General features: G+C 39.6%; 1 protein-coding gene across 11 annotated transcripts in view; it reads right to left on the bottom strand.

Annotated features, from left to right (window-relative positions):
- Window positions 1-25,091, bottom strand: part of PHF20L1 (PHD finger protein 20 like 1) — an 81,968-nt gene extending 56,877 nt beyond the window's left edge. For 5 of the 11 annotated variants that reach the window (XM_077749940.1, XM_077749941.1, XM_077749951.1 and 2 more), the window contains exons 1-6: window positions 25,073-25,091; window positions 23,549-23,668; window positions 6,388-6,559; window positions 6,159-6,243; window positions 2,409-2,497; window positions 2,090-2,179 (exon numbers count right to left, since the gene is read on the bottom strand). In XM_077749940.1, the coding sequence (XP_077606066.1) occupies window positions 2,090-2,179; window positions 2,409-2,497; window positions 6,159-6,243; window positions 6,388-6,559; window positions 23,549-23,631 (519 nt within the window). In that variant the 5' untranslated portion in view covers window positions 23,632-23,668; window positions 25,073-25,091. The remainder of the gene's footprint in view (window positions 1-2,089; window positions 2,180-2,408; window positions 2,498-6,158; window positions 6,244-6,387; window positions 6,560-23,548; window positions 23,669-25,072) is intronic. The other 6 variants (XM_077749944.1, XM_077749945.1, XM_077749946.1 and 3 more) reach the window with 2 other exon arrangements.
- Between the last annotated feature and the right edge of the window lie 493 nt (window positions 25,092-25,584).

Genomic DNA, 25,584 nt, shown 5'->3' with positions numbered 1-25,584 from the left:
GTCATTAAAGAATTCTCCCATTATTTTGCCCTTCTATTTGTTATTTATTTATTTATTTAAAGAAAGGGAGCACGCATGAGCTGGGGAGAAGGGCAGAGGGAAGGAAAGAGGGAATCTTAGGCAGGCTCCATGCTCAACACAGAGCCCAACAAGGGGCTCAATCCCACAACCCTGGGATCATGACTTGAGCTAAAATCAAGAGTCAGACGTTCAGCCAACTGAGCCACCCAGGCGCCCCCCGCTTCTATTTTTAAATAGGTAAGATTCACTATTAAATATAACTGGTGTGATTCTTCCACGAATTAGAACTGATGATATGCTGCAAAGTTCCCTGTAGGTAACAGAGCAGTACACAATACAGAGCATGCCGGAAGTCACATGGGAGCTCAGAGTCACCCTGCACACTATGTTTATGTGAAATGTTAAGTCAGTCACTCCATTCTCTAAGTTCTGAATTCCTCAGATGTGAAACAGAAATATCAGTCACAGCTATGTCAAAGGATTTGCTACGGGAATCCAATTCAATAATGTGTGCAGAAAAATGTTTCATAAATAGTAAAGGACCTTATGAGCAAAACTTTAACACTAGTGAGCTTTATAGCGGCACGTTTGCAGAAATACAAAATAGAACAGAAAGAGCACAGGAAGTTTAGAGAAGAGTATTTCCACATTGCATCTATTTATCCTTTGTTAGTTGAGTAAATTTACTGTTTATCTTTACAAGGGACTTCCCAAGGTACTGAAAATTTAGAAGGTTCATGCAACCTGGATTCTCTCAGCACTTGCCACACAACAACTGAGTCTATTTCCTACATGAAAACAAGTCAAAGCCTTTTGGGAAACAAAGACACTTTGAAAAGAGAGCATTTTATAAAAAAACAAAAAACAAAACTCTACAAATATTTTTAGTGTGCTTGTAATTTAAAATTATGAAGAAAAATGTAAATTAAGGATACAGTGCTACCCATATTCTCTTCCAATAGTTTGTATTCTGGCACTGACTTTAATGTTCACACACATCATAATGTAACTACTTATGTAAACACCCAATAACACCCAATGAATTAATTTTTATAACTTGTACTTTTACCACAAACCAAACTGCCTCAGAATCTCACTTTGGAAAAAAATGAAGTTTTAGAGTTAGTGCCATCTCACAAACACATAAATAACCAGAAAAATAAATAATAGCCGTAAAGGGAAAAGAGAGAGAGAGAGAGAGAATTTTGTTTAATTAAACAGCTACGTATTAAGTTCCCAATGTCTTCATCAATTTTCTATGCAGTAACCAAGAAATCACACCATTGAATGCTTAAAGGAAACTTTTATTGACACATACAAGTAGGAATACACAAAGCAATTTCCCAATCAAAAGCATTTCCATTTTAAACTGCATTTCCATATTAACTGGGGGAAAGACTGCGAGCTGATCACTACAAAACTACATTTTTGAAAACCAGGTGATTGTAAACGATCACACTTCTCGGAAGAGATCAGGAATCATTTTTAGGGATCTTACTGCGGTGACTCACATTTCTAGATTACTAAATGTACACTTGGCTCGAGCTGACCAGATCATCTCAACACAATTCAGAAGGACACTTTGCACCGCACAGTATGGAGCACATATGTAGCGTATTTCTGTATTAGACACTTTTACAGGTTACTTTCAATTCTTAAAATTAATTGTAGGTCCAGGTGCTGAAAATCCCAAATAACAGCAGAACATAAAAGAAAATATTTTAAATTTCTAGTGGCACCTTTTCTTTCCAGTATTTCAGGAAACATATTCGACCAATAGAATCATGGTTTTAACTTCATCCCAGACTCTCCTTCCAGTGCTTACCGTTCATCATTCTTGCTCTGAGCAGTGACAAGGCATGTAACTTACATCCTGTGACTCACAGAGCCCTGCCTGAAACAGCCTACAGAGCGTCAGGTAAGCGCCTTTTAAAAGAAGATTAAGGACTATGATTTATAAAAGGAAAGAAGATAAGGAACTCAATATAAAATTTTATATGAAAAATTAACTTTCTAAATGATACTATATACCAGGAAGAACAAAGCAAAATTAAATAAAGGCACTTACCTCACTTCCCATAGACTGGCTCCACGATCCAGCTGGGTCGAAAGGACAACACCAGCTTAGTGGATGCTGGGGTTGCACCTGGAACAGAAACTAGTGACCTATAACTTTAGCAGGTCGAGAGCCAAAGAAGCAAAAATCAAGTGTATAATTTATCTTACATTCTAAGCTGCTTTTTCTTGCTGCTATTTGGGGCTATCAGCACATAATCCTACAATTAGTTTACTTTAAAATACAGATATGTATCTTTTTTTTTTTTTTNGATTGGTCACCGTTCCAGAAGACATCCCTTTGGGTAGCTAGGAATGCCAAACTCTCTTACCTGCCCCTTAGCATCCTCGGGCATGGCTTTAATGTGCATTCTTTTTAAACAACGAATTACTCCATCGTAAAACTGAACTGTGAATGTTCCTGAAACAGGAGCAAGTCAGAATCATTAGAAAATACAACTGGAATCTTATAGCAACACTTGAAACCTAGCAAGCAATGCCCTGACAGAACTAAACACACTCTGATCACAGTAACTGCATGCACACACCTGTTAAGAACTGCAGGAAGTTGGGGAAGTTTATTTTCTTTCCTTCTAATAAGATCATTACTTACAAACGGATATAAAATTTCTATAAGAATTCTCACTTGCTCTTTTTGGAAGTTTCTTTCCAAGTAACAGAGAGAAAGAATTGATATGGGGGAAAACAATCATTTGTTCACAGAAAGATTACATCCTTTCACCATGAATTGGTAAGTAAGAATCAGATCCGCGGGCTTTTAAGCCAGAAAACACTCTAGAGACCATCAGGATGAAAGTGCTCCTGAGCAGATGAGATGGCTGACTTCCAGGGAGGCGGAACGCTGTGCCGGCAGCCGAACAGCAGCTCAGCTCTAACCAGCCCCCAGACCTACCCGCTAACTCCACCTGCCTTTCGGACTCAACACCCTGCCTGCCTGACAACCACAAAGTATACTCAGGTTTTGCTACTGACTCCATGCTTTCAAGTCAAAAGAAGTCAGTATCGTCACAGAACATAAATTACATAGATTTTATAGTTAAGAAATTCCAATGCTTTCCTATCATGTCCTGTACAAATGACGGCTGAGAGGCTCTTTAAGAAAACACGTACTAGACCTTTACAAAATAAGTAAAAAGGGTGTCATCATTGTTATTATTGGATTTGAAGCTGGCACCAAACCAGATGTATATCTACCAAGACTTTCCTTAATTTTGTAATCTGAACATCATTGGATTTCGTATTTCCCGTGATTAGCATAATTCACCATGTTGCAGATATAAAGCTCTAGACCCAAGTTACTGAAAAAGACTGGCGAGCCGAGTGACGAGGCTGTGAGGACACGGAGAGGGCTGAGCCAGCACGGCACACGTGCACCTGGCCCGCCTGCGCTCTGCACCTGCCCCAAGTCCTCCTCCTGCGGGAGCGGCCTTCCGGACGAGAGCAGGCCCCTCCCCGCCGCCGGCCACGCCAGCCCGCTCCTGTGGTGCCTTCCTCCTTTCCCCCCTCTGGCCTACTCTCCACCGATCAGCTCCTCAACTCCCCCCCACCCCCTGTGACATGAACACTCCCCTGTTCCCTCCGGTTCACAGATGCGCCCCTCCTCTTCAACTTCTCTGAGACTCACTAAAAACACCTAAATGTTCATCTCTGTTAGTTCTGTTTAGCTTTTACGGTGACCAGAAGGCCTCCTGAAGGCTTCCTGTGCCTTTGCCTTTTCTCGGCGAGGGGCCGGGGTGTGGAGGGTGACATGGGTGAGCAGGCTCCTCTGCCACGTGGGGCGCACAGAAATCACAACATATAGACCTCGAGTGGAGATGTTTTAAAAAGAAATTGTGTCTGCCACCATTTCATGAAGGGTGCACTCAAACTGCTCCTAAAACGGCAGAGACTGCAGTGAGTGCCTCTGCTCTTCCGCCAATACGAGCTTAATTTTCTGTGTTCTCTGCCCGTGGACAGATGGGATGGGACAGAACCAGAGGACTGGGCTTCTGAGGGCACCGCACGCGTGGGTACCCACGCACCTGTACATGCTACACTCCTGAGGAGCGTTAGGCACGGAGGCAAGATCTCCGAGCTCTCCACACTCAAAGAAACCGCTCTTAATCAATATAGAGAGGGAGGGGGCACCCGCGTGGCTCAGTCGGTTAAGCATCTGACTCTTGACCTCGGCTCAGGTCGTGATCTCACGGTTCATGAATTTGAGCCCACATCAGGCTCTGTGCTGACCGCGCGGTGCCTGCTTGGGGTTCTGTCTCACTCTCTCTCTGCCCCTACCCCACTTCCTCTCGCTCTCTCTCTCAAAATAAATAAAAATGGACTTTAAAAATATAAAATAAAATAGAGAGTTTTGTTTCATTTTCCTTCGTCTTTTTTTTATTGGGGGTGGATACCTATTAATTATCCAGCAGAAATGATCTGTTACCTCCTGCTTTCCTCCCACAACGTGTTGGTGACGCCCCCATGCTGGGCCCTGCACGCGACCCTGGAGAGCCCAGCCCGCGCGTCTTAGACACAGGAATACGGGCTCCATACAGAGCTCTCACAAAGCTAAGTGCAGTGAGGTGAAGCACACCAGGAAAGGAAAAGTAACCTGCAAACCTAACAACAGAGACGTCCCTCAACTCCTCCAGGAGGAAAGTGACGGGTGGCAGTAAAATCTTAGCCATATGTTATTTCAGTTCCTTAAAACAATACGCTGGACTAGGCCTTTGTAAAAGTGTATCATAATTTTTAAGTAGACAACACTGATTTGCTTTTTCACACTTAACATTAATACATCTCTTTTGAAATGTTTTCCTCTTTTGTCTCCTCTTACCTCCCATGTTTTCTAAAGTTTGTTGTTACTTTAAGTCTTCAGCTTAAATCCCTTCCATGTTTCTTTCCCATCACCTCCAAAAAAGAATTCAAATTCTATAGCAGATAACAAGACATTCCATACGCAGACCCGATTCTCTCTCCCATCCCTCCTGATATTCTATCAGAGGTCACAACAGGGTCTTGCGGTCCCTAACAAGTGGCAGGCCTCTCTTCTCTTCCTCTGCAACATACATTTCATTTCTTTTTCAGAAGTCTTTCATTCCCTCGTTAGCTGACCTGTTTGTCTTTCAGGTTTAAAGTGTCCCCTTACTTAAATGCTTCTCTTGCAAAGAAGCTGTAACTCAATGTGTGTTTCTTTAGGAAACAGAACGGATGAGTGGTCATGTTTAAGAAACAACTGTTAGAGAAAACGGATGTATTCCTGACTTGGAAATATACTTACAAGTGTCTCACAGCTTATTAAAATGAGATTTTAAAGAAGAAATTTTAAAAAGAAAGCATATCTCCAATACTAATTTAAATACTAATTATCATGCTTTTGCAAATTACTCAGTCTTCAAGTTCTGTTTTTTTCAATACATTGTCTGCCCAACAGACTTACTCATCTTTGGCCACATGAACACACCTGAGTCCAGTGTCATTTTCAACATCACTGGTCAGTTCAGTAACTTCTGCTCAATACTGATGTTTAGATGCCACAAAGGCTATCGGAAAATTTACCTCTCAATTATTCACAGAAACTAAGAAAAAAAGGGGCAGCGGAAAAAGGCAATAAAGGAAATCCTCACACTGATAAGTTTCCACACTCTTTCCTCAGAAAACACTGGACTGTATTTTACTTCCAAGTTGAACTTTTTTTTTTTTTTCCTGTATCCTTCACCTTCCCTAACGCTCTGGTTGAGTTGCTCATAAAAATAACTTAGCTGCCAAACTGGAAACAGAGAAGGAAAAATAAAATGCATATAACAAAAGCCTATCGACCAAAAGCTGAACAACTGTAACCAACTTTCACACTTCCCCTAATGTAAACAGTGTATTTAGGTGGTAAGCAGATCATGTATCATGTCATTCTATACAATATGCAACAATGAAATGTTTCCAGAAAAGATTAGCAGGAAATTCATAAAGTATAAAACAAAGAGAAGTAGCAGCCATAAGTAACAATTACAAGACTTTAAACTAGAAGTACAGTTCACTTTTACTATCAATCCCATTTTAAATCTGAGATCATTTCAAATGCATACCTTCTTTGTTAATTGCTTCAATCTTGGCAGGGTAATAGCGACAGTCTGTCCAACGAGCCAGAACTTCTTCTCCAGCTTTAAAATCCTATTTTAAACAACTTTTAAGATCAATACCATGTATAATAAATAAGCACTTCTTTTATAAAAATAAGCTTTTGTAATATTTAACAGAATTCCTATTAAAATGTATCATTACACATCTAGCACACAGAGGAAGCTTGCTACTTACAAAGAAATCCTCCTCATCTTTGAGCCCTTCTTTTCTCAATGCAGGTCTCTCCAGGGGTCGCAACCGATTGCTATCCCAGTAAATCCATTCATCGTAACGATGACTCCAACGCTCAAAATGGACCAACATCTTGCCCTCCTCATAGTCGATTTTTTCAATCCGTGACGGATACCTCCAAGATAAAAAGGAGCTTTACATCAAAATCTTTACATTTGTTTACACAACATATTAAAAGGATACTTTAACTGAAACACTGCTTGCCATTAAACCCATAAACAGAATACAGGTCCATATTTTTAAACGACTGAACCAACAGAGTTTGCCTGATTATTATCAGGCAAACAATGACTGGTTTTGACACCCAATGAGATAAATACTTCAATACATTCCCAGTGGAAATACAAATTAGCTGCACAGTTTGGGAGAGTATCTGGAAAACACGCTTTAAGAGCCTTATACACGTTACTGCTTTTTTAATTATTTTTTATGTTTATATAGTACTGAGACAGAGACACAGAGCATGAGTGGAGAAGAGGCAGAGAGAGAGAGGGAGACACAGAATCCGAAAAAGGCTCCAGGCTCTGAGCTGTCAGCACAGAGCCCGACACGGGGCTCGGACCCACGAACCGTGAGATCATGACCTGGGCCTAAGTCGGACGCTTGACCCACTAAGCCACCCAAGCACCCACGTTCCTACTTTTTCACTCAATCATTACAAATCCAGAACTATACATACAAAACATTAATAAAAAAATAGAACCCATCTAGAAATATGGTTAGAAAAACCGAAGACTGTCTACAGCTATATAAACAATGGTATACCCATTGAATGGAAAATTATAGTCTTTAAATGTGGTATTTGCAAAAAATTTACTTAGGAAAATGTAAAGTAGCGGCCCTGTATTCAGTAGAATCATAAGTAAAACAAATTTGTCTAGCACAAGATTCCAACGTGTATATTTGTCTCTTTATGACACAAAATCACTTTGTTTTTTCTATTTCGCTGCACTTTCCAATATTTTAAGCAGCACATCAATGATAGGAGGGCATGCTCAGTTCAACTTTAAACTCTAAAATATAAAAATAACATCGCATTGTTCTGTCACTATGTGTGATGGCTCTCCTACGTTAAATTCTAAAATAGAAATTAATTAACTTTAAACTTTCAACAAGGAAAACTGCCGCATCGCTCCTAATGGATTTACTCTCCATTTACTCTAGTAAATGGTCACAGAGGACTCAAAAGTTTTTAAAAACTATCATTAAATAACCTTAAGAATTCAAAGCAGCACATAGATGATTCAACCCTAATAGTTTATTTCATATCTTTTGCTAGTTTTTGATAAATCTGCAATTTTTCTTCTCCCTACAGAAAACTGGCTTTCAGTATAAAGCACGACAGGCCTTACAGAAGGTCACTTAGGAACCAGCTACTACACGCTTTATACCACCCGTGCTATTCAAAGCTTAAACATTTGGAAGGCCCTGAATCCTTCTCTGCTGTACCTCCTTCCCCATTCTGGTTTGGTTTTCCCACTCGGGATTTCCTCAAAAACACCACGCTAGGTCAAACATGTGTGCCTTTGTCCATTCTGCTCTTTCTGCCTAGCGCTGGGCTGCCTCCCCTCCCCCTCTCCTACTCCTCCCTCCAGACTTGGTTGAAGGTGTCATCACGTGTGTAAGGACTCCCCCACCCCCTCCCCCTGCAGGCCTCGCTGCACCCACCTGGCCACGGCTGTCTCAGGGCAGGTTCCCAAACTGCGTGGCACAGAGGGCCTACAGCCCTTGCGATGCAGAGACACGTGACACACAGAAGGGGTCTTATGGTTAAAGAGCCTGGGAAAACCCTGGCTAAAAAGTTTAACTGTTTTCTTTATTGAAAGCCTTCTTGCTTTGTCAACAACATGGAGGTAACATTTACTATCACCAAAGTTAAAGAAATATGTAATCCTTTCATCACGGAACATTTATTAACATTTCTTGTGATAGCAGACATCTAAGGGACACGATTTTAGAAGCTACTCTGGCCTGTGAGCTTCAAGGAACAAGAGTCATATCCATCTTTGTATCCCCAGCACCTAGCCGAGGGACAGACACACACCAGCCATTCGGGGAAAGCTCAGAATAAGGGACGTTAAAGACAATTTGTACATTTCCTCATAACTAAGAAGGCTGTCGACCTTATACCCTTCAGTTAGAGCTTACTCTTAGTCTTGATAGGGGGAATGGGTGTGGATGGGGAAGCATTCTATTGAAGAAAGGCAGAAGAACAAGAAAACCCAAAAACCCAGGGAACTAACACTCTCCCCAAGGTGAACATACTGAGCCCACCACGCAGAATTAAGGCTGGGATGCCGGGTTCCTGCAACACTGCTCTGACTGTATGTCTTCGTTCCTCTGGTTTTTACAACATAGAAACTGTCAACAGCGCCCAGGGAACCTAGAGGTAACGGCGCCCTTTAGTGTATTTTCCAACGTTCACCAGCCACTTCACCACTATAAAGAGATTTTCTATCAATTACAAAGTTGAATAAATTTATACTTGTCACGTCTTTTTTATTTTTGAGCAAAACATTAGAGGTTTATTCTCTAGGTTCCTTCAAATTCTAAACGTAAACAACTCCACATATTTAAAGCATTTCTCAAAGTGAAAATGGTCCATAGGAACAGAGTCAAGCACATCTTGATTTTCATAACATGACTAAAGTCAGCAAAGAGTCAGCATCTAAATAACTTCATGTAAGTTAAATCTGAATTGCACTTTTAAGTAACTTATATAGTTTTCCTAAAATATTTCAAATTCTGTATCACTGACAGGATGCCTGATGCAACAACGAGACTTTCAGGGAACTGCTTCAGGGTAATTTATAGTATATTATACTCTTTACATAAATATCCAGAGACGTAGAGGTAAACTTCAGATGAAGGCCAAGAATTAAATAAGTAACACAAATACCCAAGATTTGTATCTCTTTTCAGTCTTACAATGTTCACAAATCAAATTTTGATTCTTAAATAGGAGCCATAAATATTACTATTATTAAGAATGACTGAATTTCTGTTCATTCACTCAACATACATTTGGGCATCCAATACGATTAAGGAACTTGCTAGGCACTAGCAAGTTTGCAGGTAAAAAGGAAACACAATTAACAGCCACCTTCAAGAAGCTTAGCTTAGAGTCAGACAAGGAGATGAATCAGAATATTTACATGTATGTTAGGCTCTCTGTTCTTTCCTTACTGAGTGCCAGCTGCTCTTTATATACCTTTTCTCCTTGGATCCTGGTAACCATCCAAGGTATAGATAACACAGTCCCCATTTAACAGATGACTGTCCAAGAATACACAGGGTAGAGCATTCGCAGCCAAAACCAACTGGCACAAACCCTACAGGAGAAGTGGGATAAGGCCTGTCCCAAAGTAATTATATCACACATGGTAAACTGCTAAGTATATACAAAACTTTTACATAAGATGCTATTAGTAGCTCCGAGAAACTGGGGAGGGCAGCGAAGGTTCCCAGGATTGGTAAGGGACTTCCAGGATTTAGACGTAATGAGCCTGGTCCAAACAAAGGTAAAGCATACACACTTTCAGTTAGTCAATCAATGTCCATTTACTTAAAACCAGTCAGGGAATCAGCCAGATGATGAGGATTCAGAGACAAGCAGAGTGACGTTTCTGTCCTCAAGAACCTCGTGATGAGAGACCGGAGGGGCAGTTCACGGAAACCACCCCTTCTGGCCAGACTACAAAACAAGCCATACGGTGAATACAGGAGAACAGTGGGACATCGGACTGGACTTGTCAGCTAGGTTCAAACTGATGGGCTCTTTAACAGCAAAGTTAATGGAATGCTCCATCATTCTAGAAACAACAGGCAATCCCTTACTTTGGTTATTAGTCACACCTTAGGGTTAAAAAAAAAAAAAAAACAAAAAACCTAACATCAAGATCTTTGCTATGGCAAATTACCATACAGTTCTATACAGAGAAAGGATTTTCCTGTTCTAACAAATGGCCCATAGTAATAATACTTTGATACACACAGTGAACTGAAAAATAACATTGAAAAAAATGTATTTAAAAATGCCTATCTTGACCTACAGCACAATTATTTTGATGTACAATTTAGGCTTTATTATAACTAAGTATGAACGGAACATGAAATTTTTCTAATGAACTTGGAAGATGTAGTGACAATGGTTTTGTTTTGTCATTTTTTAAAAGGCAAAATCCTGGAAAAGTGTCATGAACAGTGATTAGGCTGAGTCCCAGAGATTAATCAATGATTTGTAAAAAGTTCTGAGAAGTGGAACTGGACTTTCAGAGTTAAAACAAGGAAGGATATGAAGAAAACGCCATGGTTGGCATTTCTTAAGGGCTCAAAAGAAAAAGATGTAAGTATTATTCCTTGGTGCCAAGATTCTGCATAGAGCTCTCTTACCCCTTATCCGGAGTTACTGCACACCACCATAAAACTTCCACTATCCACCTTCCCTATTCTAACCCCACTCTGAAATGCCTGCATTGCTTAAATGATCTTTACTTGTGCGGAAAACAAGGGATTGCCTTCATTGCTCTGGATCTGCCTCGCCTTCATGTGCCTTTTATATTTGATTCCTAGCAAATATAACACACACACTTAACAAGAAACATGATCCACTCTAAAAATGGTTATTAGGCTTAATGGAAACAAATAGCATTCAGAAATTCTGAGAAGATTTTACAATGACCTTTGCCGAACTTAGCAGTATTTTCATGCATACAATTCTACTACCATAATCCATCAGTAGATTTCTCAAGACCCTCTCTGAATTAGTGTTGTCAAAGACTTCAGTGGTCAAGTTAAACCATAGCTATAACTACAGAGTAGAGCAAATCCATTACCAGGAATAAAATCATTATCACCTTTTCTAAACGCTTACAATATTTTATTGCCTCATCTGAGAATACCAATATTTTAACACTGTTACTGGTATCTCCCACTTACACTAGATAGTTCAGAGGAGCAGTATCTGTGGATTCTGGACCAAATCTGCAATCCATTAAGAACCAAATAACGATCAGACAGGTTGGCTATACACCAAATACACCACATCAGTTCCGTACAGCATCAGCTCCTGAGTGCGGTCACAACACATAGAGACTATGAGAAATCTAAGATGGGAATTACCCGTACAGACGAATTCCTATACGCTGTTAACTGCTTAACATGGGTAGGTCCTGATTCACTCACTGAATCGGGAGACCATGATGCCCTGAGACTGTACGCAAAATGTTCTTTGGTGTAGATATGTACCAATATTCTCTTGAGGTGGGAGTTCCCAACTTGACTCAGATTTTCAAAGGGGTCCATGATAAAAAACAAAAAGTCCCTCTGGAAGGCAAGATTATCCATTAACACCCATACTATAGTTCCTCCATTATCCTTGGTATGAAAAAGAAATAATGGGCTTGCAGCTATTAAATATATATATATATATATATATACATATATATATATTCATTATATTAACAGTAAAACAAACTTTATGTTAACTCATTCTGAATTGTCATCTAGTTTTGTAATATCCAGATCTTTACCTGTATTGATAAAGAAAGGCAACCATGAAGAAATGACAAGAGAAATTGCTTGATACGCTTATGGCTGAGGATCTCCTGAATTTCAGCCACAGGACAGAGTTGTTAACTACTCATCGACACGTACAATCCACTGAACAAGGCCAGCCAACATCAATGAATGTCCTTAGACCAGAAGAATTCACTCTTGGATTTAACAAATCATTTGAATAAGCACCACATTCATCAAAAAAGCAAAGGATTTTAAAATTTTGCCCCAATAAGTTTTTCAAATTATTTTAAATAATATTTTCGTTCATATTGGTAAGACAATAAAATGTCTAAGTTACATAAATGTAAAAATTGACATTTCTTCACTCATTTCATTGAACTCCACAAACACAGAGTCTCTAATTCACTATGTGCCAAACACTGAAGTGGAGTAAAGCTACAAATAAAAATAAGGTATTATTCTTATCAATAAGCTCAAATTCAGGAGGGAAGGAAAAGAAAAGAAGAATCAAATAAGATAACACAATTACAATACAATGTTATAGCTCATATACTAAAGATATATTACAGAAGCACAAAAAGAAAACCTAAATGAGATGTTCTCCTAGACAAAGTAGGTCTCTAATTTTTTTTAATTAATTTTTTTAATTAATATGTAAAAATAATTTCTATTTTTGTGAGAGAAAGAGACACAGAGTGTGAGCAAGGGAGGGACAGAGGGGGGAGACACAGAATCCGAAGCAGGCTCCAGGCTCTGAGCTGTCAGCACAGAACCCGATGGGGGGCTCAAACCCACAGACTGCGAAATCATGACCTGAGCCGAAGTCAGATGCTCAACTGACTAAGCCACCCAGGCACCCCAGGTCTCTAATTTTTATTTTTTTTTCTAATTTTTAAGAAATGAAACACACTTGAAATATGACTTACACATAATCTAAATATTAGCAGAAATTTAGGGAGTTAGGATTAACAACTCCAAACAGTTTGGTGGATAAGCACTTCATAAGCAAGAAACTCTAACATGGTGTCATAAAAAAAAAAATAACTGCAACATATTAGAAGAACTAGAATTACAGAGGTAAGAACTTCCTTACATACAATTGTTAGGGGGAGGGTTATTTGCCAAATAATAAAAATTAATAACCTTCTAAATTTTTATTTTATTTTTTTAATGTTTTATTTATTTCTGAGAGAGAGAGATAGACAGAGCATGAGCAGGGGAGGGTCAGAGAGAGGGAGATATAGAATCTGAAACAGGCTCCAGGCTCTGAGCTTTCAGCACAGTGCCCGATGCGGGGCTTGATCCCACGAACCATGAGGTCATGACCTGAGCCGAAGTCGGATGCTCAACCGACTGAGCCACCCAGGCGCCCCAACCTTCTAAAATTTTAGCTTCTTGGGAGTACTTTAAATGTATTATTATGTCTTATAATTTTCAAATGGGCTTTCCCACGCATTCAACTCCCTGATTAAACTGTAAGAACAAAGTCACTTAGTGTTCTTTATTTTTAGATGAAGTGCTTTCAGATACTGCATGTTAATTTGTTTCACACTTTATCAATACACTGAAAACAAAACTCTTTTTATCCAAACTTGACATTCCCAAATGAAATATAAATACAAAAGAATCCAGACTTTCCAAAGCATTCAGCTAGTAGCTTATACGTTAAACTCACATCTTCCCCAACACCGAATTCTAAATGCCTCATCACATCATCCCTCAGGTCTTTTTTTCAGAGGCAGCTACACCCAGGACACAGGCGCAATGTAAGCTGCGGGACCACCCTGCTGCCTACCTGTCCACACCTCTGCCAGCAACAAACAGGTAAGATCAGAGTTAGCTCTGGGTGTGTTCCCTTGGAACTCTGATGCCGCCACCTTTCGAATTAAGATTTCATTTCCCTGGATGTAAAGTCCTCCTCCTCTACCTCCTTAATCTCTTGTCGCGCTGACATTCATCCACAGTCACTTCTAATCAATCCAAATGCCTACTCCACGGCCTTTCTACTTAGGACCAGCTCCCACCATAAGAATCAATTAGACTATCAAGAATTCCTTTCCTACTCTACCCAAAAAATGCTACCAGCACCGTATCCAAAGTCTTTGTGCTTTCTATACTTTGTTGTGACTAACAGGACCAAACTCCTTTTTACTTCATTTTGTCACAAAATTCAAAACTCTAGCAGGTTGAGGTCCACTCAGTTTCTACATCTTAGTATTTAGGACTTAAAAATTATTTTACTACTCTAGGAAATTATATGTGTTTATAAACCTACTGATTCAAGTTTTAAAGATTTACACTCACTCCTCTACCACTAGATTCTACTTAGAATATTATTCATGCTGTTACTATAATTAAAGCTACGTTTACTAAGTGCCTACCATGTGGCACAAACCATGATAAGCTTTTAATACGCACCCTCTTGCTCAATTCCCAAAAAGCCTTGTTGAGTTAGGTGCTAGTATTGCTCCCAGTTCTTACAGAGAGGTCACAGAGGCCCTGAACCGTGAAGTGACTCACTCAAGTACAAACAGGTATTTAAGCGGCAGATCCCTGAACTGAAGTTCATCTGACCTTAATGACTATACTTCCATTCGATATACATTCTGCATCTTCCCAACTGACAATTTTTACCTCCTATCACACTTATTGCAGTTTTAAATATAGGGGGCTCTTACTAAGAGGTACTGAAAACAAAAATAATAAGAAAATCAGCTATTATGTTTACTCGTTCTTGTAAATTCAATTTCAATCTTCTGCTTTTGATACAAAATGCCTAAAGTTGGCCTTCGTTAGCCCAGAGTACAGAAAACAGCTTTTACTACCCCCTATGCATAAAATGGCTCTTTTATTATTAAAATTATTCAAAAGATGTACGATACCTCAATTGTGCCTCAGTATGAAACATCACATTAAAATTAAAGAGTTTGAGGAAAAAAAGTGGTTTAACTTAGAGGATGTTTCAAAATTGTTATAATATAAATTTTAAAATTAAGATAGGAATTATGGGAGTGATTTGCTATAGAAAAAAAAAACACTAGGCTGACTTTAAAAATAAAATTTACTACTCTAGTTTGACAAATATAATCCTATGCTTAGTTTTCAACTGGTTAGTCACAACTCATTTGCCAAAATCTTCTGGAATAGTAACCAGATGTCATGATATCCCCAAAAACTTTGGGGTTCATTCTTTACCAATCTGTCAAAATTCAATAAACTTTGCTGGGTATCTTTAGGAGTAAAAAGGGCTAATCCTTGTACATATATATTATTTTATGTACCTTATACTTTGGTACCTTTCCCAACCACAATGTACTAGGAACATACTCATTTTTAATTAAAGAGGGTGAGCTTTCTGGCAATGAAAAACAGACTTCTAAGACACATTGAATATTAAATAAATATCCACATTTTTCCTTCAATTTCACTGCAACAATTCTCTCAAAGATGAGTTAAGTATAGTTATTGAAACAATATATAACACTTGCATATCAATTTCCAATCTAATAAAAAGAAAAGTTCTACTTGATGACTAATGATGTATGAGAGGTGACAGTAGGGATGGTCAATAGTTCTTCAAAATAAAAAATCATACAGGGGCACCTAGGGAGCTCAGTCGGTTAGGCATCCAACTTCAGTTCAGGTCATGATCTCGTGGTTCATGGATTCAAGCCCCACACTGGGCTCTGTGCTGACAGCTCAGAGCCTGGTGCCTGCTTTGGATTCTGTGTCTCCCTCTCTCTTCCCCTCCCCTGCTCATGCTTTGTCTTTCTCTCTCAAAAATAAACAAACATTAAAAAAAAATTAAAAATTAAATAAAAATAAAAAATCACATACAAATACTAAAACTGAGACCCTTATAAAGAATAGCAAAACTAAACTGCCTTTTCAGTATCATGGTAATTTCTTTTTAACAAATTATACTGATATTTAAAACTTTGTATTTTCTCCCTCACTTAATCAGTTAAAAACAAAATTAAAAACTTTTCAGCATCTATAGATGGCAGTTCTGTCTCATCAGCAAAACTACAATTGCCAGCCATTCTTTCTAGTAGAGTTGACTACCACCACAGACAAATTATTTCCCAACTAGTGGCTTTGATCAACTCCCTGTTGCAAATGCAATACCATCTAATTTGATGTGGCAAGTGTTAAGTCTCACAGTACATAATGATATTCAGCAGCAATGATGTAATGAATAGAGCTGGATGCACGTGATCTACAATGGCTGACCTTCAACCAAATGTCAGGTAAGCAAATAAAACAGTCTCTCTTTCAGTCCACTCTTGCCATTATATGAACACACACGCACACACAGAGTACAGTACAATAAGCCCAAGGTTCCTGGACTTTACTATACATTTGTGAAGAAAGCTAGGAAATCATCAGCTTCAAGGCTCCATTCGAAGGTAAGCTTGGGAAGGAGAGTTTCTGGGACATTCAGGGCCTGAAATTAACCTACCTTGTAGAAGACAATTCCATGGAACAAGAGTGACACAGGCATGCCGGACTCTCAGGGCCTTTCTAAACACCAGATACAGATCAATAGAGAAAGTCAGGAATTAAGACAGCCCCTCACTGCTGAGCCCATTCACTCCCCTAAGCTGAGGCTCAAACTTCAGGGTGTCCATAGAAGAGGCAATGGGTGATAGTAACAACATCATGAGACTAAGTCAAAAGAACCTGGGAACAGGATGACTTTTCCAACTAGATGAACTGGAATAAAACAGTTAATATCTCCAAACCTCAGATATGTCAGTTCTAAAGTGGTAAAGATCGTCCCACACCTGATAGGGTCCTTGTAAAATTCAAGTGTCATACTGAATATTCCCCATAAATCAGTATAGAAGTTACCATAACTTCTATCACAACAGCAATCCATAATTAACTATAACCATGGACAGTCTTTTTGCCCCTTAGCAACAAGGACCTAAATCCCAACAGTCTAGCCAGGTCACAGTGGAGATTACATAAAGCAGAAAAAAGCAAGAAAGCTGAAGCACTTTGTCAAAGCACGTGTAAGTGAACATACTGTACTGGAAAACAGCAAAAAATGATTTCCGAATCATGCATCATTTTTGCAATGTACTTGCATTTTACTTCTTCCAACTAATGTCAGTAAATAAAAACAGACTATAAATTCAAGAATAATCCCGGCCATTTCCATTGCTATCCGCCTCATGAACTTTACCTTTGGGCTAACAATTCCATGTACCCTGGGCCAGCAGACCTCTCACATGGTCTCCAGCATCAGCGGTAACTAGCATCATTTCAGAAGTGCAAACCACTGGGCCCTGCTGCAGACCTGCTGACTCTGGAGCTATGGGGGGCAGCCCGGTGATATATGCATAACAAACCCTGTAGGTGAATCTTCAGCTGCTAAAGCTCACTCTCACTTTCAGAACTATAGCACCCAGCACTTATGTAAGAGAATCAATTAGTGAATCGTTACCACATGGAAAGTTAGGAAGTTAGGGCATCCTACTGGTTAAATACACTTACACGCTTTTCTAAGCCAATAGTTATGGTTCCAAGCAATTTCAAAATTACACAATGAAAAGTATTTAAATCAGTGGGAGAGCAGGTTGGAGAAAGGCCAACTGCATGCCCAATAACACTATCCTCCAAACTCCAAAACTATTATTTTTGTACCAAACTAGATTCAACTTTCTCCACAGTTTCAACTCATTTTTTTCTCTTTTAGTGACCAGCAGTTTTGAGCAAACGATGTAGGACTTTTACTCTGTCTTACTTTTGCCTCAAGTCTATATTATTTACTCATCTAAAAGTGAGATTACAAAAATCTATCATCCCTGAATAGATGGAAAGTAGATCAAAGCAATTTCATTTCAAAGTCAAGGGACCTGAACGTCACACCCTCATTTTAGGGACATTAAAGCAGAAAAGGAACTCTCCAAAGTCACACAGTTCATGGCAGAAGAGCACCCAGAACTCACATCTTCTGACTTCCAGTTAAATTCACTTTTTCCAATATTCCTTTTCTTTCACCTTCCAAGAAAACTAGAGGGAGCAAAAAGTCTGAGCAGAAAACAAGATCTACAGGAAATCAATCAATATAGTGAGAAGAAGAACATCAGAGTAAGAATAACAATAAAAAATACATCTACTCTGCCGCCACATCTGACCTTGCTTTCACCATTTTTTGAGGGGAGAGGACGGAGAAAGAGATCTTTACCTTTAAAAGTTTACAGGGTTTTGGTGAAAATTTTAAAAACTAAAATACTACAGGGTGCACTGATGCAGACCTATATGATGACAAAAATGACGACTCACTTAGATCTTAAAATTCAAAACTTGTGACTTTCTGAATAGAAAAATCTTAGAAATAAAAAAAAAAAATCACATAGATTTCAATTTGAAAGCCTCTGTAAGAAGAGTCCTTAATCTGGAGTCCCTGGATAAATTTTCTGTGACCACCCATCCAATATAATTCAATGTGGGTGGTATATAAATGTCACTGTACATTTTGCTGGGCCTACAAGCTAAAATTAGGTTTTCAAAAGTAGGTAGTGACTCAAAATAAGAATCAATCCTTTTCACATATACAGAGTTAGGGAAACCCAATATACAAAAGAATTTATTCAAATTAGCAAAAGACTTCCTATTTTAAAACTATTCACCTAAGGTTTCTACAAACTTCTAACTCACGTAATATAACTTAAAAATGACTTGAGTTTCAAAATTGGATCTACATTACTACTTTTCAGGAACATTCTCCTACTGCAAAATAGAGATAACACAACTTACTTCTATGAACGTTTGCCTTTGAATAACTAAATTCAATTAGAAAAAAGCAACCCTTTTTATTCGGAAACTATGTCCTTTTGTTCAAATTAGTAAGCATTTGTACTTGCTATAATCTATATTTCCTCAATTTTCCCACTTGATTAAAATTCTATTTGTGAACATTTTAAAAACTCACATTTGCAAATGTTCCATACAGTTCAAAAACACTCCCAATGTGTTTTTTTGTGTGGAAATGGCATTTGCCAGTTCAAGTTTACACTATTCTATCAAACTCTGATACCTGGAGATATCTCCACTTTTTTTTTTTTCATTTTCCTTTCCTTTATATCTAGAAGAGAATAGAAAGATGCCAAAAAAAGGTCAGAAAAGCATTAACTCGTCTGAATATTTTAAATTAACTCTACATTTCAGATTTTCAGAGCATACTTAGTTTTCGTAACTAAATCACTTGCTACAGAGTAACTATTTTAATTTCATTCAAAAGACAGAAGTTAAATCAGTAGTCCAAACCTGTTGATTTTATCACTTTTCTTCCTGACCAATACTCAAAATGATTAGAAATTACAGTATTTGCAAGGGTGCCTTATAAACTGCAAAGCTCTGGAGAAACAAAAAGACTTTATTATCACCTCAAAAGATGGTTTATAGCTGGTTACAATAACATGATTTTCCTTCTACGATCCAGGCCATTCTCATGTAAATACTAAAGTTACATTTAAAACCTTACATCCTTAGGTCTTCAGATCCTCAAAGATTGATTTTTCAACATTCCCTCTTCCTTTGTATTTACTTCAGTGCTTTATAGTTATGCACTATTTTCCAGAATTTGAACCAAGTTTAAATACATTATTTGACCCTTGAAATAATCCTCTAAGTAAAAGGCAGTAACCTTGCTTCCATCATACTGATAAGCCGACTGAAGCCAAGGACTTAGCCATATTTACAGGATCAGAAAGTGACAGTCTGGCTTTGAACCTGCCTCTTTGATCCTCAGAATTCACTTCCAGTATCTCTAACAGAGCTTCAACTCTGATCTTTCCTTCCCCAAACACATTCCTATATCAACAACCTGCATCCTTTTTCATTCTTGTGACGTTACTACATTCAACAGATTATAAACCTGGTATGCCATGGTTTGAATGTATAGAGGGTGTGGTAGAAAACATGATGGAGGTAAGACAGAAAACAGTTGTGGGGGCACCTGGCTAGCTCAGTCTGTGGAGCATGTGACTCAATCGCAGGGTTGCGAGTTCGAGCCCCACAATGGATGCAGAGATTACTTAAAATATTAAAAAAAGGAAAAGAAAAAGAAAATGATTGACTCTATTAGCTATAAACATTACCACATTAAAAGTCCTTTAAATTAAAAGGTTGTTGAGAAAGAAATTAAATGATGTTTTAAGTAAAACTATAATAGTAATTAAGCAACCCTCCCCCCAAAAATGAATTAAAAATTAAAAATTAAAAAAAATTAAATAAAAATTAAGCAACCTAACTACTCAGCAGGAGTTGGGTTTAGTCAGTATAGGAAATCCAAAAATCACACACTGGAACTGAAGATGACTGGCCTCTCCTGGCTTCTTAGGGCCTGCATTCATTAGTGTTGGTAAATAATCAAACCAGCAAAGAGTTTCCTACTGTAGCTCTAGAAGGACTCTGAAAACAAAAAGTAACAAATCACTACTTTAAAAAATGCAGACTATATTATCAAGGATGAAAAATCTTTCCGAGCTTTAAAGGATATGTAATACGGCTTGCTCAAGCAGTAATAAATGTACTTTTCATATGAAAAGGACTGTATCTTCCTATGAAATCAAATCTACCCCAAACCTAAAACTGGACACTTAGTTCAATTTCTTTCCACCCACTTCATTTAGAATTTATCTTTTTATTGCTAGGGCGCACAGGACACATCCTTCACATACAGGACACGCTGACATTTTGGGTGCCCACTGTCACACTTGCCCTTTGCCCTTCTCTATCAACATGTGATGTTATTTCCTTCATAAGAGACACATGGCTTTACTGGAAGTGTCCCGTGTGCAGAGACAGCAAGCAGGGTCTGTGCTCCTGTGTGCCCCTCCCTGTCCAATGCCTGTAATAGTTCAAAAGACATTTATGCCAAATAGGAACCCAATACTCTTCCAACTGTAGTGAATGAACAGGAAAGGTGAAGCCCTCCATCTGGATGCAACAAAACAGCATGGGAAAGAAAACAGGGAGGGAGGGGTGAAAGTGGAAAGGGAATCATTTTGGTAAATTTTCAGCACTTAACTATTTTGCTCCTCACAAAAATATTAAGGTTGCTCAACCCTCAAATAATAATCCTCCTACGCTTTTACCCTAGTATTCAAGCAAAACTCTGTAACATTTATATGAAATACAGACTGACCCAAATAGAATGATATGAAGACTAAGGTTTACTGCCTCATTTAAAAATGAAGCCTGCCCAAGAGCACTGCGTCTCCTACAGCTCCTTTGCGCCCATCTAAAACCCAGGAAGTCTTCGCAGTTAGTGGTCTTACAGTAAAACACTTTAATACTAAATGACAGGGGTCACCCAAAGCTCCTAGTTCTTGAGGCTACCAACATTAATAAACAAAGTCACAGTAAGAAAATGATTTAACTACCTAGAATATGTATATACAATACTCTCAGTTAAGGAGCCAACCGGAGCAGAATGCTACAGCCTTCATATACAAGAGCTCATAAAAATCAAACCGATGACATGCTTCACTGATTATCATATAGGATTATTCTGGCTGATGTTTACTTACTTTAAAGACACGATTACTACTGGAGCCATTAAAATGAAAACTCAACTTGATCAATGAAGACGGATGCAAGTTACCACACTACCAAAGCACTCAGGGATTTCCTGGTGCGAAGCAGAAGACAACTAAAACACTTAGCTACAATTATCATTTTTTCCCTCAAATTCCAGGTACTCTCTCAAAGCACGTTCAGGCTTGACTTTTAAAGTAACTGTTCTTTATAATCTTTTTAACTACTGGATCATCAATTTAACAGCTGTTGAGTTAGAAAACCTTTCACCACTGAAAGCAAATTTCTTACTAATACTGAAATGATGTTCATATCCCTGAAAACCTCTAAGAAAGCTAATAAACTGTGTGCTTCTCCAAAACCGGAAGCTATTTCAATTGCAACTTTGTCAGTTTAGAAGCCTAAGAAAATATGTTAGTATGACTTAACTAGTGAGTCAAAAGCTAATGACTAAAAAAAAAAAAAAACTTAAAAGATTAAAATTACCATCAAAGAAAAAGTTTCACTTCTCATACCACAAGAAGATTTAACAGGTGCTTTCAGAGTAAAAAGCTTCTTTGGGTCCAAGGAGAACCAAAGAGGGTCAGTTACTGACTAGATGGGTGTCTTTTGTTATTTGGTCTGACGCAGCGCTTCTCACTCAGGAGCGCATGGGCTCCCCCAGTGAGCGCTCACCCTGCTCAGAGATCATTTTTAGCTTCACGTCTACATGGGCTGCTACTGCCCCACCCAAGTGCTTCCCAAACCCCACCTGAGAACTACTACGTTCACTCTCCACCTGATAAGAAATAACACTCAAGTCCCCTAAAAAGAACTACTTTCTAAGATGCACCTTCTAGACATGGGGCCAAACAACCTACCGCCTTCCCACATCAGGCTGCAGTTGCAAACTGTCCTAAAGCAGGGCCTACGACAGAGCCCCTTCCCCTGGGAATCAGGGACGTACAGAACTGTAAAGCCAGATACTCAGAGACAAAAAGCCCAGACGGCTCTGAAGTCAAACATCATGACTGAACAAGATTTCTCAGCCTGCCATTTGCCAACTCAGGAAGTTGGCTTAATGCAAGTCAATCAAAAGCACATTTATAAAATGCCCACTGTGTTTCTAGGGGAGTTGCGGTGCGCGAAAATGTCAGAAAGTCCGGTGGACCAAGTCCCGGAGTTGCTAAGCCACTAGGCCCTCATCAAAGCCTCAGCCTTCAAGAGAGCCTGACCACCGCCTTCCCTGCAGAGGAGCTCTCAGGTGCCCGGGCCGGGCTGGGGGACACCAACGACGGGCAAGAACAGACCCTCCCAGGGAGCAGAATGAGGGGGCAGCTAGGAGGACCGAGGAACGCATTCCCTAGGAGAAAGCAGGAATCCTGGTCATTCCTCCTGTGGCCTGGTGCCCCCGCGTGCTGTCTCCCCTTCTCTCTTTTCCAGGTGATGGTTTTACCCCCCGCCGCGGTTTCAGGGGTGCGGTAGGGGCTTCAATTCACCACTTATGACACATGGCCGGAGCAGAAGAAATCCAAAAAGGTCTGAAAGTGCTGCCCATTTAGAGTGGGACAGTTACAGCCTGCCTGTAGTCAGTGCTGTCTGGGGAAAGAGGGTGTGAACTGGGTTTTGATGTCAGATGGGACCGGGAACAAACAGCGGCTGTGCTCACCATCAACACGGTCTGTATTCTGAAAGACGGCCTCTGACATCGGCCAGGAAGAGAGACCTACATCAAGTTTTATCCAAATCGTGAGTTATCTAAACTAGTCCCCTCCCTCCCACCACCAACACGGCTCAGACTCAGTACACAAGGGTGCTGCCACTCACTCTATACTTCCTATTCTAAATTATTATTTCCAGTTCCGTTCCCAAATACCTAAAATGACTTTGACTTAAAACAGCTTTGAGATGCTAAACCCGCAAAGTCTGTTGAAGTGCAGGAAAACTAAAAAAAAGCAGATGTTTCTCCCACTGTTAAAAGAATGGCAACCAGACAACATCTGTAAGGCCACCGATCTCGTGCTCTAGGTCAAGGCCTCCGTATTTTCCATACCATTTTTGTAAGTAGTCCAATGCCTCCAAACGCGCACCAATCTCAAAAGTGATTCCAGGACGATTTGGGGGCTTTTTACTCATCTTGAGATGCTATTCTTCAGTGTTCGCTTTTCACTACCTCAAGAGGGGAAAAAAAAAAAAAAAAGAAAAAGGAAAAAAAAAGTTAGATTCCGATGCACAAAATGCATAGGGAATAAGACAGAATTTTAAAAATGCTGCATGAGAAGTTGAGATAACTGCCAAATTTTAAAGAAACTGGAACGCTGAGTACCAGTGTCTAGAGGTGAAGTATGGTGCAACTTGCAGGCAACCTTGACAGTGAATTAGGGAAAGGACATAAAAAGGAACCACTTCAAAAGAACAAACAGGTGAGCATTAAAACTTGCTAATGGCTAAAACGCTGTAAATTTTAACTTGAAAATACCCATGGAAATTCTCCACACCAGCTGAAAACGGTTTGTCTTGGAAAACAATCAAGACGCCGGAGTGTTCTGGAATATGGCTACTGAAATTTATCTTAAGGGTAAAAATGAATGACGTTTTCCCACCGCCGTGTGAGCGCCTCAGAGTCCACAGCACTAGATAAGACACTGATGTGCACACAGAGACGGAAGAAGCCGTGGATGCAGTCCTCTGCCAGTGACAATGTCAATGCTAATTCCTGTGATTAGGACTTTTCATTACCCGGGGTCTCCCACTTTTCGTAGCGAATGAGTCAGTCTTTTTAATCTAACCCATAAAGTTGCATCGGAAGTTTCTTCCTGACACTTCACATTCAATAAGCAACAATGATATGGTTGTTGTTGTTTTTAACTAAAGAATTTATTTCTGCTCTATTTCAATAGAGTCAGTGCCCACACTGACAAATCAAGGTGGCCGCAACGTTTACACAAACGACAAACTACAAAGGAGTATCCATTCGTCTCCAGACCATTGACTTGTGACTCTCTACTCTCCCTTTGGCCACAATGGACAATCAGAACGCCTCACAGAGACTTTGTCACTCACTAGTCCTTGAGGAATATGCACACGCTTTGAGCCAAGCTAGACCTAAACATCACAGGTAATCAGGAACGCAAACCTACTACTGGGGGGAGGGGGGGAGATCCCTAAAACCTATGTGATATTTAGAATTACTAACAGGGCGATGCTCTCTCCCAGGTTAAAAAAGAAAACACACAACTGGATCTCTTTTTAATGATGTGCTCACAATTCAAAAAAGATAACAGTAAACACAAAAATGGATTGTCCTTTCCTCTTTGAAGGAATCTAATAGGTAAGGGTTGCAAACAGCATCAATACTGGCCATAAAAAAAATGTAAAATCAAACCTGAAAACTCATGGGGAGGGAGGGGAGACTATCCTGTGTCCTGGCAAGAACAAAGATTAATACATGAAAGTTAACAGGAAGCTAGGCCAGAGAGTATTGGGTGTAAAAGTAACAAAAGCATGATTTGTTTTTAAGTCTGGTCGGTATGCAACATACAAGGCAGTTACTTAAATAACTGTGTAGAAATCTAACCTTTTCTACTGTTGTTCCCAAGAAGAACTTAGTATGGGGTAGTTCCCCAGTTACACTATTTTCTACAATCAAACTCCGAACCCATAAAAGTGATGCTTTGGGATGAGGCACGATTTCCTCTTCCCCGGGCGGAGAGAGGAGGATGGGGAGGGATTTGACTTAAGGAAAAGACAAAGTAAGACAGTCTATGGAGGGGGAGGGGGGTACGTTTAGCAAGAAGAGAAAAGGGGACAGAGAGAACGGAACATAAACAGGAAAGAGAGCGAACAAGAATGGCAAAAATGTATCTGGATGGTTAAAGTTGTAGGAGATGACAACTGGCAGGGAAAAGAAAATGAGCGAGGAGATAAAACGCCGGGAAAGTGAAGCAAAGGTCAGAGAATGGCCGCGGGGCCACCGAAGCTGGGGGGTCGCTGCGGGGCGGGAGGGGTTGGCAGCGACGGACTGGAAGGGCTCGGACGGCGCGGGCGACGAGCGGGAGGTGCCTCCAGGTTTGACAGCCGTCCGGCCCG

Source organism: Crocuta crocuta, unplaced genomic scaffold (genome assembly GCF_008692635.1).
Source record: "Crocuta crocuta isolate KB4526 unplaced genomic scaffold, BGI_CrCroc_1.0 scaffold119, whole genome shotgun sequence".
NCBI lineage: Eukaryota > Metazoa > Chordata > Mammalia > Carnivora > Hyaenidae > Crocuta > Crocuta crocuta.
Note: the sequence above shows the minus strand (reverse complement) of the source record. Positions and strands in the feature narration are given on the sequence as shown.